General features: G+C 39.5%; 1 protein-coding gene across 1 annotated transcript in view; it reads right to left on the bottom strand.

Moving 5' to 3' along the window:
- Positions 1-3097: 3097 nt before the first annotated feature.
- npepps (aminopeptidase puromycin sensitive) overlaps positions 3098-18063 on the bottom strand; it is a 233198-nt gene continuing 218232 nt past the window's right edge. Inside the window, exons 21-23 of the mRNA XM_043674808.2 lie at positions 13803-13958; positions 8736-8783; positions 3098-4265 (exon numbers count right to left, since the gene is read on the bottom strand). Of these exons, the coding sequence (XP_043530743.1) occupies positions 4113-4265; positions 8736-8783; positions 13803-13958 (357 nt within the window). The 3' untranslated portion in view covers positions 3098-4112. The remainder of the gene's footprint in view (positions 4266-8735; positions 8784-13802; positions 13959-18063) is intronic.

Below are 18063 nucleotides of genomic sequence, written 5' to 3' on the forward strand. Positions count from 1 at the left end.
AGACATTGTGACTAGCACTTTAACAGACATGGCTATTCTGACGCAGATTGTTTTTACAAGACTTGTAAATTTCCCTCCATAACTGCTTCCCAATAGTTCAGCAAATTTACGGAAAAAGAGTAGTGACATTTGATCTCGGTGAGAGTGTAACAATTATCAACAAGGGCCGCACCCAGGGTAGGGAAGAGAAAATCAGTATGGATTTGTTAGCTTAATAATTGTTGCCAGTGTGCAATAGAGGCAGTTTGCAGACGTCAGCACATTAATTCACCATTGTAACCATAGTGCACTGGACAGGTTACTGTCAAAAAAATCTCTTTAGACACTGATCAATGTTAAATATACCAACCTTGGCTCCAAAGTAGGTAACGGAGGGTGGTGGTAGAATGTTACTTTTCAGACAGGAGGCTTGTGAGCAGTGCTGTATCACAAGTAGTAGTACTGGGTCCACTTTTTGTCATTTGTGTAAATGATTCGGATGTGAATACAGGAGGTATGATTACTAAGTTTGCAGATGACACCAAAATTGGTAGTATAGTGGACAACGAAGAAGGCTACCACAGAATACAATGGGACATTGGTCAGATGAGCCGAGGAGTGGCAGATGGAGTCTAATTTAGAGAAATGTGAGGCTACATTTTGGTGGAGCAGTGTTTATACGTTTAACGATTAAGGTCCTGGGGATTGTTGCCAAAGATAGACCATAGGGTGCAAGTTTATAGTTCCTTGAAAGTGAAGTCACAGGGTGAAGGTGGCATCTGGTACACCTGCCTTTATTGGTCAGTGCACTAGTATAGGAGCTGGGATGTCATGTTGTGGCTGTAGTGGACATTGGTTAGGCCACTTTTGGAATAGTGCACGCAAATCTGGTCCCCCTGCTATAGGAAAGATATTGTGAAAATTGAAAGGGTTCAAAAAAGATTTACAAGAATATTGCTAAGGTTGGAGGGCTTGAGTCATAGGGGGAAGCTGAATAGACTGGGGTTATTTTCCCTGGAGCATTGGAGGCTATGGGGTGATCTTATAGAAATTTATAAAATCATATGGATAGGGGCATGGATAGGGTAATTAGACAAGGTCTTCTCCCATTGTTGGGGAGTCCAAACCAGAGGGCACAGATTTAAAGTGAAGGGGGCCAGAAATTTTGAGAGACCTAAGGGGCAACTTTTTCATGCAGAGGATTGTGTGCATATGGAATAAGCTTTCAGAGGAAGAGGAGGCTGGTACAATTACAACATTTAAAAGGCATCTAAATGGAAACATGAATAGATGAATAAGGGCCAAATGCTGGCAAATGGGACTAGATTAATTGAGTTTTGGTTGGTATGGACAAGTTGGACCAAAGGGTCTGTTTCTGTGTTGTACATCTTTATGATTCTAGGTGTAGCAAACCGCAGGTTTATGTAATTCACCAAAATAACATATTATGGAGTTAGAGAGCAATAGAGATGTACAGCATGAAAATTGGAGACTTTGGAAGTGCATTACAACAATGACAGCCCTTCAGAAGTATATAATTGACAAGTGAAGTCGTTTGCATGTTGTGGAGAATGCCCTATACATGCAAATTTGTTTTCTTTCATCCTGGAGTGGTAGTTGAGGTCTTAGCAGAAAATGAACTTCAAGATGAATACAGCAGGAACCAAGAGAGAAAGTGCAAGGTATAAACTGTAGGTGTACTTCAGGGGATGCATTCAACTGAATTGAATGGAATGATTCGTCACTTGTGTGTATATTTGTATACACAGTGACAAGTGTAATGTTACCATGCTCTGGCACCTTATGACTTTTCGAAGATATTAAGGCTGAAATTAAGACTTAAATATAAAAAGAGTTCAACTTCCTCCCTCTTGTGCTCTGCTCGACATTGGAGGGTCTCCACAACTGGTTCTGAGCCCGCCAACACCCCTACAATACAGTCCATTCCAGGATTACCAATTCAGGCCTAAGGTAATTGTCTTTTTATAAAATACAAAGCTAATGGAGACCAGGTAAGGTCGAAAGGGGCTGAGCATCAACAAATAGATTGCCAGCAGACAAGTATGTTTTGGCTCTATGGGTGAAACATCACTATACTGCCAGTTCCCTTGTAATTATTTCCATCCTGTGGAATATCACCATTAACTAAATGCCTAAGTGTACACAACCTGTGCCAGATTTTTGACACAGCTTTCCAAATGGTCTTGCTTGCCCATAATCTGGCAAATTGCTCCTTCAAGCATGTAATCGATTCCCTTTGGAAAGCTGCTAATGCATCTTCTTCCATCATTCTTTTTGACAATGCATTTCAAATCATCGTAATTGGCTGTGGAATGGAAATATTTCCCATTGCCATAGACTCTTTTTGCCTTAAATCTGACTTTTCTAGTTACCAATGTTCTGTACTGGAAACCCCTCTATTTATTCTCATCATGATTTTGAACACCTCTATCAAATCACTTATGCTCTAAGAACATAAATCCCCACTTCTCCAGTCTTTCTCTCCAGAGAAACTGTAATCTATCATTGCTGATATAATGTTTGTAAACCTCACCTATCTCCTGTCCAATTTTAGGAAGACGTGTTGTGCAAAGAATTGAACATAAATGCTCCAGCTAAGGCCGAACAGTGATTTACATAGGATTCAAGGATATCCTCTCTATTTTTGTATGAAGTGTTAACTAATAAAGTAAAGAATCCAATGTACTTGCTCATTTTCAAAACAGCTTTCCAACTTCATCCTGTTGCTTTCGATACACACAAGTCTTTCACCGTCCTCCCCCCACTACCGCACGCCCCGCCCCCACCCAATATCCAGCATTCTTCCCCATCAATTATAATCCTAGAAACACTGGAAGTGATCCACAACTGCATTAAATTAATAAACAAATGTTTTCCAATATAAATAATTAACAAACTGCCATCCATACCTTCCTCAGTCCATAGATCAGATTAGTAACTGGTCCAGGCTACAGTGAAACGAAGGATTAGAATATATTACACATGATGTGTAGTATGATCTGAATCTTAAAATTAAACCCTGGCTTTATTCACACCCAGACTTTGAATACATAACCACCATCTGATATCACAATGCACAGAAAAAGCAAGAGACATATCACTGACAATTCTTTTTTTTATTAACACCAACTGTATCTTAAAACAAAAAGCACAACGAGTATTTCAGGGAAGCAGTTTGACAATTAGTTCGATGACCTTCTCCAAATGAACTGAAGCCACACTAAATATTGGATTTATGTTAAAATGAGGTACAGTCCATTCCTCTTTATTTTGCAGGGTTAGTACATCTTGGCTCTCCCACTCTCAGGTTAAGTCTACCATTTACATCGTTTTTTCCCCACTCTCAACCCCCAACACCATCCCCCCCTCCCCCCAGTTACATGCCAGTTTGAATCAGTTTTAAGGCTTTCACATATGGATACACGTAGCACAGGAATCAGGACTGACTTTTGTTGCTATTCTCTAGTGGTGTTCCCAGGTAAGGGGGCTTTAACTCTTGTTTTCAAGTATTAAAGTTATATCTTTTCTTTAAAACAATTTATGTGCTAAATTGCAAATTAACAGTGAAAATGGCCCCGGGTATACACACCAAAAAAAAAAATCATGCATCCTATTCTCATAAAGGTCCCTAACCCATTTTTTTTTAAAAATGAAAGCTCTAATACTTTTTTCTTATTTATATCTCCTATTTTTATTCAATGTGGCTGCTACTGAGATGTTTCTTCCTCTTTATGAAGGACATCAACGGTTAAACTGAGGCCTAGAAATAATTAAATAAGAATTAACTGGCCTTGGCCAGAGAGGAGGGAAGGAATGACATTACCACAATATAACCAGCAGGCTTGCTTCAGTGTTCTAAGTTGTCACCAATCCAATGTCATATTAAGACTGCATCTTGCCATGTCACTGTCTGTACACACAAGTCACTCCAAACAACACATTTCATATCAGCTGCCAGTAGCTTTCTGTTCTCTCTTATTAAAATGAGGTATTAACTACATTCATTTTCAACCAAAGTTAATAGGTGACAGGCTCTGGCTGTGAAATATACTTTCAAACTCCCCTCCCCATGGCAAGGCAGTGGGGTGATGGTGGCTCATGGGGTATTTTGATCACACTGTGGGGTGTGCCCCTCTACGTTGCATCAAAAATTGCTGGATGGCTTCTGCATCACGCTTTAGCCAGGCTCCGTTCAGCAGGACATTCTCACATGACTGTTGGATGGTCCGCTCTGCGGCAGGGGCAGGATGAGTCTCAAAAAAGCTCTGAAATACAAGAGACAAGGTGATGAAAAAGATAGATCAACTTGAACAAAGACAATTTTCACTGGTGAAAAATTAAATCAGTACTGAGCCCAACACTTGGTGGTTCACAAAATGGGTACAGTGTAGCTTTTATCTTAGAGCACCAACGCTCAAATTTTTGAAAGAGCTTCAAATTTACCACCAGTTTTCAATTGCAATAATGTGTGTTTTGGCACTGTAATTCCCAGAGGACAGGAATAGAGAGATTCTACCTTGTAATTCTTTTTTAGAAGAAACTATATTATCTAGCTGTATACGACACTGGTTAGGCCACTGTTGGACTATTGCATGCAATTCTGGTCTCCTTCCTATCGGAAAGATGTTGTGAAACTTGAAAGGGTTCAGAAAAGATTTACAAGGATGTTGCCAGGGTTGGAGGATTTGAGCTATAGGGAGAGGCTGAACAGGCTGTGGCTGTTTTCCCTGGAGCGTCGGAGGCTGAGGGGTGACCTTATAGAGGCTTACAAAATTATGAGGGGCATGGATAGGATAAATAGACAAAATCTTTTCCCTGGGGTCGGGGAGTCCAGAACTAGAGGGTGTAGATTTAGGGTGAGTGGGGAAAGATATAAAAGAGACCTAAGGGGCAACTTTTTCACGCAGAGAGCGGTACGTGTATGGAATGAGCTGCCAGAGGAAGTGGTGGATGCTAGTACAATTGCAACATTTAAGAGGCATTTGGATGGGTATATGAATAGGAAGGGTTTGGAGGGATATGGACCAGGTGCTGGCATGTGGTCGGCATGGACAGGTTGTACCGAAGGGTGTTTCCATGCTGTACATCTCTATGACTCTAGTTTATTTGTGTAATGGACTCAGGTCAGATTTTAAAATGGCTGCTATCAAATATCGAATGAGGAAGTTGACTGCTTCCAGAAACACTTAGCATTTAACAGGACAAAAACAAATTCATCACCTATTGGAATGTTACGCTTCTTACATTGCATTAACATTTCAGCCAAGTAAACACAAGTGACTAGTAGACCAGACATTTAACTCAGCCAGCTCTGAACAAACGAAACAATCAAATATTTGATGTAATGCCAATCACTCCACAATTGTCCACTGCAAAGAAAAAGCAATGGTTTTTGACAATAGGACATAAAAATCCAAAACTGCTTGCTGAAAGTCTCAACTCAATGCCCTAACTGATATTAAAGCAAAATACTTTGGATGCTGGAAATTTAGAACAAGACAAAGAAACTCAGCAGGTCTTGCAGCATGTGTGGACATACAAACAACAGTTAATGTTAAGAGTTTGATACAACTCTTCAGTTCTGATGTATTAAGTTTTTCTAGCACTTTGTTTTTAAATGGTATGATTGAAATTGGTTTCTTTCATTCAGCTTTAACTTTACAGTTTTGTCTGTTGTCAGTCTGTTAGTAACATCTGAAAGGTAACCAGCTCCAGGCTTCGCTAAATACCTGCCTCTTCTCTCAAAAGTCTGAATCCTGAAAAGAAACCTGTGGATCGCCTGCAAAGTAAACCAATTTCACGCTTACAACTATGACACCTTCATCAACAAGTCAACTGCACTGAACTCCTATAAAAGATACTGGTGTATAATCAACTGAAAGATCCTCAGCTGCAACGTCCTTACTGGCCTTTCTAATTCACATAAACTAGTTCTGATACAAGATCACAGATGTACAGCATAGAAACAGACCCTTCAGTTTAACTCATCCATGCCGACCAGAAAGCCTAAATTAATCTATTCCCATTTGCCTGCATTTGGCCCTAACCTTCTAAACATTCCCATTCATGCACCCATCCAGATGACTTTTAAATCTTGTAATTGTACTAGCCTCCACTACTTCCTCTGGCAGCTCAATTCATACACGCACCACCATCTGCATGTAAGTTACCCCTCAGGTCCCTTTTAAATCTTTCCCCTCTCATCTTAAACCTATGCCCTCTAGTTTTGGACTCCCCTACCCTGGGGAAAAGACCTCGGCTGTTCACCCTACCAATGCCCCTCATGATTCTATCACCTTTGATCGTCTCTTCTTTCTTTATTGGATACACGGAAAACAATGTAGCTTGAACCATTCCTCTGTTTTCAAAGCACTGATAAACATTCCTTTGGTTTAACCCTGAAGAATTTTCTGTGGGTCGTTTTTAAATTAAAAAGGATCTAAGTAAACACACCACTGCTTATATTTAGAAAGGAAAAAAGTGATACGAAAATTAAAATAAACATTTTAGGTATGGCTAAAACAGGAAGAAAAATTTAGTTAATTTCTCTCTCTTGTCCGTGCTAGTAAATGTAGCTATGAGTTCGCTGCAAGATCTCTCAGACAGCATTGTCAATATGAGGTATTTGAAACGATTGATATTTGGGTGAGTAACGAAGTGCCTGTTCCTCCTCGATTAAACTATCTGTAGTTGAAGCAGTCAAACAATCCAATCGCACTGGGAAAATCTATCCCATCATGGCTCAGCACCATCACACCTCACTGAGTTATTTTTAGTTTAGATCAAAGTTAGTGGGTGATGTAAATGGAGAACCTACACTGTCTTAGGAGGGTGGGTCTGCAAATCTTCTCATTTCTGAATGTTCTGCAGACAGTAGAAATAGCTGAGAGTATTTGCAATTGTCGAACGTGGGACAGAAACAGTCATCAGTTTTCATTTGATTTTTCAACTTTTGTTCTTTCTTTTCTAAAATGGTGTTGAAAAAAATTGACCTGTCCTCTACTCAATTCTGCTCTCTCAGCAGAAAGACCAAGATAAGGAACTCAACATTGCCAAATCAAAATGAGGGCTTTGCTTGCAGAGAGGAAAAGAAAATGAGGATTTCCAGAAAAACTATATACTCTGGTTATTGATAGTAAATTGACCCGACTGAGGGATTCCACATCCTTAGGACATAATATATTATGTATGATTTTCAAAAATTATGTTGCAGGTGATACATTTTAGTGCACACTGATAACTGATGGCAGCTCCACCAAATGTTTCCTTGCTTAAAAGAAAGCCCTAGCTTTTCACTTTGCAACTTGAGAAGTATCATTTATGGTATATCCTATTCCTGCACTTCTATTCTTTGGTTTGAGTGTAGCAGCGATCAGGTGCTGTTCATAATCATTTAAACACATTTACAGTGAGACTTAAAATATTTGACCCCCACGTAGCTTATTGAAACCTGCTGGATCAAGGGTATTAGTATCCAGTAAAAAAAAATGTATATACTAACAACCAAAACATGAATGGAGCATAATCAGAGTTAGTATAATGGTCAGCGACAACACAACTTTCTGCAGTCTGGTCAGCCTCTCACACGAATTGAACTATTTGCACATTGTGCTCAGAAATTTAGACAACTCTGGTCAGCTGCTGAGTCATTTTAAAAGTAGATTTTACACTAAAGGTTTTCTCAACAAAATTTTACAGCAGCAAGAGAAACATTTCATGAAAACTGCCTGTGGGAAACTCTGAAAAAAAAATCAATAAGCAATTGATGGAACCATTAATCACTTTCCAGTCTCAGTAATTCTCCTTCAGTTGAGACAATTAATTCCATTACAAGATAATGAGATAGTTGCACCGTTTTACAACTGGTTAGAACTCTCAGTACATGAAAGTAAATAGCAAACTGCACAAGGCTGCGATGATTGAACAGTAACTGCATGTTTTAATGCTTCATAGCAGCAAAAGCATTGATCAAATTATAGCAAATCTGTACACCACACCCTCTTCACCCAATTAATCCTTCACAATCACCTGCAGTTACTGGATGGAAGCAGAAACACCTAAACTGTATAAGTCCTTCTCCCAAGCCATTTCTCATCCCTCTTCAGGTCAGTTTCTTTTAAATAAGGTGGTTTACAAATGGCAGATCTGCACACTCATTGGCATACAGTCTTGGATCCCATGGAAAATATTGAAACAATCCTGCATGTTGCCTACAAACAACAATGTAGCTTCCTGGCTATTTGCCTGCTAATACAGGCATGGTCTCAGAGTTTCCCCCATTACACAACTGATGTAGTTCCAAGGGCTCCCCCAACCCCACCCTGGGGATTTCAAATCCATTGCTTGGGGATCCATCCATGATTCACCAATGGATCACTTTGTACTTCAGAGTGATACTGGCAGGCATGAGCATTCTCTAAGTTGCTAAAGCCAGGTCAGTCAGCAATGCCCTGGTTTTGCCTTGGAATGAAGAGGAGACACCTAAAACGATGGCATACTGTCGTCAAACTCACAGTAGGAAAACAGGTATGATGGTAACAAACTGTTACTGTAATGGTATGCAACTAACTTTTCCATTTCATTCCTCTTTCCCCACCAAAAATTCTACATTTGAGAATGATGAAACTGGCACAAAGCTGGTGAACATTAATGGTACTGGAATTGTGGAACATTTACAGCTAAGCCTAAAAACTGAAAAAAAAATTACATGTAAATAATTGAGAATTTACTTTTACCTTTATGTCAGCAGCCATCTTGTCACCAGCAAAACCTTCGACTGTTAGCTAAATTTGAGAGGTAAAAGATCAGTCAGTAAATAGATGACAAAATATCTTTCTATTCAAGAAAAAAGAATCAATATTTAGTAGAGATATTAATTTTGGTCTTTTATACTCTGGATGTAATGCAAAAATCTAATCTTCATTTTATTAAAAGTGGTACAACCTTACAACTACCAGAATAACTTAATAGGGGAATTCTTCTGAGTAGTCTTCTGGAGATAGGGTAGTGTTAGCCATGGCTTAGTTAGCAGCACTCTAAACTCAAGAGACTGTGGCTTCAATTACTATTCTAAAGACTTAAACATAATATCTAAGCTGATGCTCTAGTACAATGCTAACACAGTACTGCACTTTCATACTGACACGCAAAATCCTGTGTCACAATTTGAAGGAGAGTAGGGGAGCTTCCAAGCCAACTTCAATCTCTCGGCCAACATCACTATAACAGACTATCACATCAAGGTGAAGCCTGCAGCTCCTCCAATAATCCTCAAGAGCCCCCAAGGATGTGTTCTCAGCCCCCGACAGTACTCCCTATACACCCACAACTGTGTAGCCAAAATCCAAACAAATGCCAAGTTTGCTGATGATACCACTGTAGTAGGACAAATATCAAACAATGAGTCAGAAAACGGAAAGGAGATGGAGGGCTTGGTGTCTTGGCACAAGATAACAACCTCTCTCTCAATGTCAGCAAAACAAAAGAACTGATCATTGACTTCAGAAAGAAAGGAGAACGCACCCCCGCTTAGCTTTATGTTTACTAATCGTCAATTAGAGTTACTTGCAAACATCACCAGTTTAGCTGCTGTACACGACAATCCTTTCTCAACCACTCCCTCACCTCTACCTTTGATACTCTTGTTACTAACAAAAGATTTAACTGTCTCTTATCCAGGAAGATGGTATAGTTGCCATCTTTATTCCCTCAGGTATAGCATAATCACCACACAATTATCAGATCTGATTGCAGCATATTAAGCACCATCTCACTTTTTTGTAATGTTCATCCAAGAACACTTAGTTGCTACATCTCTTACCCTTTGCTCATGCCCCCATTTTACCTGCTTCCATTGACAGCTGTGCCTTTGACTGCTCCCTAGAAATCCTTCTTTAAACCTTTCTTCTCTATTTTCAGAATCTCCTTAAAGCCTATCACTTTGACAAAGCTTGTGGTTACAACACCTAATATCTTATTTTGATTCAGTACTTTAAGAATACACATCTGCGAAGTGCCTTGTGATGTTTCTCCTTGTCAAGAAATGCTGGAGATCACAGCGGGTCAGACAGCATCCATGCAGAGAGCGCGAGCAAGCTAACATTGAGTCTAGATGACTCTTCACAAAGACACTGACGAACAGTCAGATAGAATTGAAACATTAGCTTGCTCTGTCTCCACAGATGCTGTCTGACCCCTTGTGATCTCCAGCATTTGTGGTCTTCAGTAGATTACAGCATCTGCAGTAATTTGCTCCTATTTGTTGCTCGTCAATTTTGCTTTACAAATGCAGCTCATTGTTTAGGAGTGCTCCTAGGTTTCTTTTGATGTGTTGCCCAATTGCAGTATATTCCCTGGAGATAATGGAGACCCCAGTAAAATCTCTCCATCAGGGCAACATGGTAGCTCAGTGGTTAGCAGTGCTACCTCACGGTGCCAGGGACCCAGGTTTGATTCCATGCTTGGGTGACTGTGTGGAGTTTGCACATTCTCATCGTGTCTGCGTTGCTTTCCTCTGTGTGCGCCGGTTTTCTCCCACAGTTCAAAGGCATGCAGGTTGGGTGAATTAGCAATGCTAACTTGCCCATGGTGTTCAGGATTGTGCGGGCTCGGTGGGTTAGCCATGTGAAATGCAGGTTACAGAGACAGGGTGGGTCTGGGTGGAATGCTCTTTGGAGGGTCGGTGTGGACTTGATGGGTCAATGTGGTTCTATGATTTTAAGACTCTCAACTCTACGGGGCAGTATACTGCTTGACTGTTCATCTAAAATCAAAACTCAAATGAAAATAAATTCTAAATGTCATCATCCACACCATATCCTATCCATCTATGTCTCTTTAAAAATATTTTTTCATAGGATATGGTTTTAATAATTTTCCACCACAGGAAGATTAGAAAAATTAAAGCACACAGAATAGGAAGTAAGAGTACTGGCATGTATTAACGACTGGTCAACAGACATAAAACAGTAGAAATAAATAGGTCATTCTTGCATTGGCTGGCTGTGATGAATGGAGTAGAGTCAGAGATGTAAAGCATGGAAGCAGACCATGCCGACCAGATATCCCAACCCAATCTAGTTCAACCTGCCAACACCCGGGCCCATATCTCTCCAAACCCTTCCTATTTATATACCCATCCAAATGCCTTTTAAAATGTTGCAATTGTACCAGCCTCTACCACTTCCTCTGGCAGCTCATTCCACACACGTACCACCCTCTGGGTGAAAAAGTTGCCCCTTAGGTCTCTTTTATATCTGTCACCTCTCACCCTAAACCTATGCCCTCTAGTTCTGGACTCCCCAACCCCAGGGAAAAGACTTTGCCTATTTACCCTTTCCCTGCCCCTCATAATTTTGTAAACCTCTATAAGGTCACCCCTCAGCCTCCGACGCTTAAGGGAAAACAGCCCCAGCTTGTTCAGCCTCTCCCTATAGTTCAAATCCTCCAACGCTGGCAACATCCTTGTAAATCTTTTTTGAACCCTTTCAAGTTTCACAACATCTTTACCGTAAGGATCAGCATTTGGGCCCCAGCTGTTCAGTATATGAATGATTTGGAAGTGGGGATCAAAATACATTACTTCCAAATTTGGGATGATACCAAGTTAAGAGGAATTATGTTGTGAAGAACCTACAAAAAGCTTCAGGAGGATTTCTACAGGCTTGGTGAATGGACAAAAATACAGCCGTTGGGATATAATGTATAAAATGTAAGGTTTTACACTTTAGTAGGAGAAACAGATGTGCAGAGTAATTCTTAAATAAGAGGTAGTTGGAAACTGCAGATGTACAAAGGGACCAAGATATCCTTGTTGAAAAATCACTGCAGGCTAACATGCAGATGCAGTAAGCTATTAGAAAGGTTAATGGAATATTAGCCTTTAACACAAGAGGATTTGAGCACAGGAGTAGTTAAGTCTTGCTTCAGTTGTATAGGAACTTGGTTAAACTGAACCTGGAGTAGTGTGTGCAATTTGGTGTCTATCTCATGAAACATATTATCGCTATCAACGGAGTGCAAATACTCACCAAACTTGTTTATGGGGTGGTGGCACTGTCGTATGGAGAGAGATTGGGCAAACTGAGTCTGTATTTTCTAGAGTTTCGAAGAATGAGAGGTAATCTTATTGAAGCTTGTAGAGTACTTAAAAGGGTTAGACAGGGTAGATGCAAGTAAGAAGTTTCCCCTGGTTGGGAAGTCGAAAAATAAGGAGTACAATTAAAAAAAAGGGAGATGCTACTTGGGTCTGAGATGAGGAGAAACGTTTTACTCAGAAGGTTGTGAACCTTTAGAATTCTCTATTACAGTGGGCTAAGATGTTCAGTCTTTTAGTATGTTTAAGACAGAGATTGATAAATTCCTGACCACCAGTGGCATACATGGCTTATTGGATTGGATGGAATGGGTAAAAGGCATCAAAAATGTTTGACCTGCCATGCTTGTGTTGGACTCCTATTTCTAAATTAAATTAAAAATCATTGACTTAACCTAAAGAGTCTTCCAATTGTGCTGGCTGTTGCTATTTTTGTAACTTCCTCCATAGTCTGTGGGGTCTGATCTGCATTGATCCCTGCACTTTGCTCCATCAAAAGTAAGCAGTGCCTTCAGCAATTCTGGCCCAACCTACCCAAACACCTTTTCAATGTCCATCATCCCCAGGAACTTACCCATAAGCAAACTCTGATCCATCTGCAAACAACATTCCCTTTCCTTAAACTGTATTAAGTGCCTCAGTACATTGCTTTATTTTCTGCTTCAAAGAACATTTGGAATGCTAGCTATTTGCAGGTACTATATGAATCTAGATCCATGCTCAACTCAATCAGTGTTAACTGTGTTTCTTTGTTTTTCTACTTTTTAGTAAGACAGACTGTAAGGTTTAACTTTTTAAACTTTGATTTATTTTTCTGCTTTGTATCAAGATACCTTTGTTCCTAAGTTGGCGCCGTAAGTTGGGACTTGTAAACTTTTCATTGTACTCATGTGAGTACATGTGACAATAAACCTAAATCAGTTCAATGCAACTACGGAAGCAGTCGCAGGGGCTAAGAAAGGGTGCAAGCTGGAGGAGGATTCCAACCTGAATTCCATGAATTCTCAGACAGAAGATAATTTTCATGCTTGGGTAACCTGCTAGGGGACTTGCTCCCTGAAGGTGAGCAAAATAACCCATCATGCTGTCTGTCTGTTCAGATATTCTTTGAGTTTTCTTTTTAATCTTGGGAGTCTGTAGGTTATTGCATTGTAATATTAAATTATTTTGATGGAGCTTTTAAAAAAAACATTCCTTGAAATCATGACCAAAGAACTTGAGAAATCCTTGTAAAAGACATCTTGAATTCCCTGTTCCATCCGAGTTGATGAAATTCCAGATTTTTCTGTTCCTTTTCTGCTCAAGACTATCTTGGCAGACAGTTCAATAATACCATGAATGGAAACACAAGTATTCCAATAATCTGCAGCAAGCTCAATTTGGGAATCTACATTTCAGCTATGTTTCACAGCTCTTATTATAGGACACTTGCAGCAGAAAGAAAAGTAGAATAATGCTGCATATAGATTTATAATAGTTCAGGAATGGAACATGATAACTATCAAACTGCCATACTTGGATGTGGCAGGACATCATTTTAGTTATCCTTCTCTATGAGGCCAATTCAATCACATTAAGTACTCGACTCATCATTGTGAAGTGGTTTGAATAGCTAGATATTCCTGCTGAAGGAAGCAATATTGAGTCCTTGAATTGAAAGTAAAGGCATAATGGACTCAGGGCAGTTGAGAACATTTTCTGTGTTTACCTTGATTAATCGTGCTATTAAAAAGCCTCCTTGATAGCGATTGTACAGTTCTTCCCAGTTATCTTTTACAAATTTCCAGGCAGCTTTCCTACCCATTAAACTTCCACCTGATACGCCACCGAGTACAAAAACCGTGTCCTGGGGACGAACCTCTTCCTACAAGAACAACAAAAGCACTGTGGTTAACACAAAAAAAATCTTTTTATTTTTGCAAACATTTTTCTTCCTTTGCTGTGCATCAGTTCCACGAAGGCTAAAGCACTGTATGCAGAAATGAAACCAAACAATGTATTTATAGCTTATAGGCTTAAACACCTCTTCATTTTTTCAATTCCTTCACTAAAGGTAATGACTTTTGCTGAGGTATGGTCCTCATAACCTACAGCAGACTGGTGTAACCTTATCCAGTGAGCCACTTGTCCCTGTCTAGACAATAATTGGTGGCGGTTCGTTCAGTTGTAGTGGGATATCATTGCTGATGGTATTCAGCCGATATCTACAGACTTTGCAGCAATACACACTACGGCAGCAGCCAGCGTCACCAGAAAGGGAAAAAGTGGGTAACACAAGTGGTTTTCCCATTTCATTCGTCTTCCCTATCTTGGAGGACTCTGGTCCCTCAAAGCTGCTTTTCCTGAAAATGAGCCAAACAACATACAAACAGGGCTCGTTAACTAGATCTCCTTCACATGGTTTGACAGTGCGTTAACCACCAAGTATCAGGGTGCATTGACTTCCAATTTTACTTCATAATTTTCAGGATCAGAAATAAACATGAAACACAGGACACGTGATTAAACTTGTCCATCTGTCTGGTAGCTATAAAGAATAAAAGTTAGGACATATTGCATGAAGACGAGAATTTGTTTTTTATGTGGTCAGGGAGGTGGTGTTCGAGAAAGGGGGAGCAAAGAATGAATGATAGTTGCCTTCATGCTGATTGTCTCCCAGCTTTCCTCTCTGACTCAACCAGCACTTAGCTTAAAAGTAGAAGAACAAAGACAGAACCTCTGGTTCAAGGCAAGAAATGTTTAACTTTCTTATACAATGTTCAAGACCTTTTGTAAAACCAATTCCTTGGGGTTTGAATTCTGCTATGTTTTTAGTTTCTGTGAAGAAAGAACATAATATGCAAGATTTTGCTAATCCCCATAATCAGGACCAGTACTTGACAATGTAAAATCAGTTCAAATTCCACTGTTATTGCTTAGAATTGCTTTCGGTATCTGAAATTCTGAATATTTCTCTGCAACAATTAAGAAAAACCAGTAGCTTTACCCACATGCTGAACATCACCCAAGTTAAAACAAAAGATTTGAAGTGGGTTAGGTAACACTTCACTTAGTTTTCAAAATCCTGTAGATGTAAAAAGGAAAAAGACTGTGGGAAGTAGTGGAGGCGAATAGTATAGATGCATTTAAGGGAAAACTAGACAAACATGAGGTAGAAAGAAATAGTAGGTTATATTGATAGAATTAGCTAAAAGGAGGTAGGCTTGCATGGAGCTTAAATGACAAATAGATCATTTGGGCAAAATGGCTTATTCTTCTGCAAAGTATCTGTAATTCCACCTAAGTAAGGATTTCTACAGCCTTCAATCTTATCAAAGTCGTCAGGTCCATAACTACCAATTCAAACCTTGTCAGTCTTCAGTGGCTTGCATTTACGCAATCAGACCTTGGATCAAGCAGGGTTCAGGTTGCAGTGGATAATTAAACTAGGACGTATAGAAATAATTTAATCACCTTAGAGAAGTCAAATATTCTGTAGGAAACTGGCTTGGGTAAGGCAAATGCACTATAAACGTGGGTTTCAAAGTTTATAAATGAACAAGTTGGCAGGAAATGTAAGTAGATGCAAATCCATGAAAATTTGGAGGCTACACCTTTTAAGAGCAATAGGGATCCAATTAGCAAGGTGCAAATGGGAAAGTATTACAGGTAGGGGAACAAGGGAGATCCAGGCACTATATGCAAAACCATTGGTGTACAAGCAACATTGCCTATTAAATTGTTTCAAGATAATGATGCTTTATATTAGTGATGAAAAGTAATAGTGAAAATGTCAGGTAAAACGTGATAACAAACGCGACTTCAATACATTACAGATATAAATCTACACATATACATCCACTAAGTCTCTGTGCATGCAAAGATAAGCATAAAATCAAATATAATTTTCAAGCAACAGCAGTAAGGGCAGGTAAGCTCATGCAGCAGGGCAGTGGTCTCAGTTGTTCTAGTTTGTGCACTGACTGCACTGGGCAGAAGAATCCATTACCATTTACCAGGGGCAGGAAGCTATAGTTAACTGATCTACCTTAACTTAAAACCCACTATTTAAGCTGTTAATATGGCAAACAAGGGCTAAATCTCTAGGGCATTTTATTTTTGCACAATACAGCTGCAAATGAAAACAGACTATAAATCCCACTGAAGTCCAGCTTAATGAAAAGAACAGAATGTACCATGTACAGTAAAGTTTTTCCAGCATGTTTATACTAATGTAACTAAGAAAGTAAAACACAAATTTGAAGGTTATTGCATCAGTCAAGTTTCCAACAACACTTTTTTCTTTGATTTACTCTTTTCAAAGCGTAGTCTGCTCACACCCCCTATAAGCGCATCTCCTGTTAGTGGATCATCTCATCTCGGTGGTTCATTCATGGAGAATACCGTGGCTGAGAATGTCGCGCCCTCCCAGCTGGTGGTGAGCAGATCCTGCAGGGAAAAAGAGTGACAGAAAACCTGTGGTTTAGGCCCCTGAGCAGACCAGCCAGTTAGAAGAGTGCGCATCAGGGGAAATGGCACAGACATGGGTCTGACAGTTATTATAAGGGAAGTTTTTGGTGGATTTGGAAGCTTGGGTTATTTTCTACTCCTAAACATCCTGAAAAGGGAGTCTGAAACCAACACATTTCTCTAAATAAGTTCAAAAATATTCCTCAACAATGGCAGGACTGAACCTTCCATGGGGCACTTCAGCTTAGTATGTGCTCAGAGAAATGCAGCACAGAAACCAACTGGTAACTTTTAAGTTTAAATTTAACAGAATATTTCCTGATGCTAGATTATTGGGGGTGTTTCAAGCTTAATATTAACAACTATGATAAAGTTCAAGTGAAATTACATCAGCAATATAACTGTATATTATCAAAGTAGTATTTGCAATTAGCACTAATTTCTGATCTTGAGTTTTCATTCTTAAGGACCCATATCAATAAGATGTTAGAAACTTCCTGCTGCTTAGTAGGTGGGACAGAAGGGGGGACCATGATGGGGAAAAGTTTAAGTCGTCAGCTATGCTAACCACTGCTAGCATCCATAAACTAAGCCCTTTTCTCAAAGTTGGTATGCACTAGTTTGAAAGGTGGGAAGAGGAATGCTAATATAAGTTTAGTTCTTTTCACCATTTTCATTTACAAGTAGCCATGAGCATTTCTTAGTTAAAGCGTTGATAAACTTGACTTTACACCCAACAATTGGTTAAATAACAAACAACGATGGTTGTAGGTGGTTTCATGAGTGGCTCAAATCAGGACTAGATCTTGTATTGTCTGTGGTGCCATACTTGTTCTTTTGGAACTTGATGTAATGATTCTGCAAATAAAAAGTGGGATAGAGGTTGGAGAAGTGTCTATGTACAGTGATGTCCTCTATGAAAGAAGTGTGCAGTTTGAGATCCATATAGAAAAACGGAAAGAGGAAGGACAGGAATTAATGATGGTTTACTAATTAAACTTTATGGATGGGTAAATCCCCTTGTATCAGTGCCACATCACAGTAAAGTTCAAATGAAACATTCGTTATGCTTGCGGCAGAAATTCTGCTGAGCTGATTGAGAGAATGAAGGAAAAGCAACAAAAGGATCAGGCACTACAAATCGATTAATTCATTTCTAAAGATATAAAAACAATCCTTGAACTGCCAAAAGATAACACGTGAATTAAAATTAAAATTTTCACTTTAAAATGAATATTAAGTACTGGAGATAGTCATAAAATAAGACTAGCACACAGTCCAGTGAAGGAAGTACTAACTGTGAAGGTATTTGTTTTCAGATATGACGGTATTTGTGGGAAGTTGTTACAAGTTACACAATGAAGTCCTGAAGGGTCGTCTTAAGCAAGTGAATTTCATTTGACAGAAACGCATGCAGGTAGGGGAGAGATGAAGATCTTCCTGTGACCTTTCCATTGTGCACTTTAGTCTGACTTGCAATTAAATGCACAACAGGAAACTGCAATGGAAGTAACCTGGGC

This window comes from Chiloscyllium plagiosum, unplaced genomic scaffold (assembly GCF_037043375.1).
Source record: "Chiloscyllium plagiosum isolate Xiang-an unplaced genomic scaffold, Cpla_swu_hap1 HiC_scaffold_32, whole genome shotgun sequence".
NCBI classification, from domain to species: Eukaryota; Metazoa; Chordata; class Chondrichthyes; order Orectolobiformes; family Hemiscylliidae; genus Chiloscyllium; species Chiloscyllium plagiosum.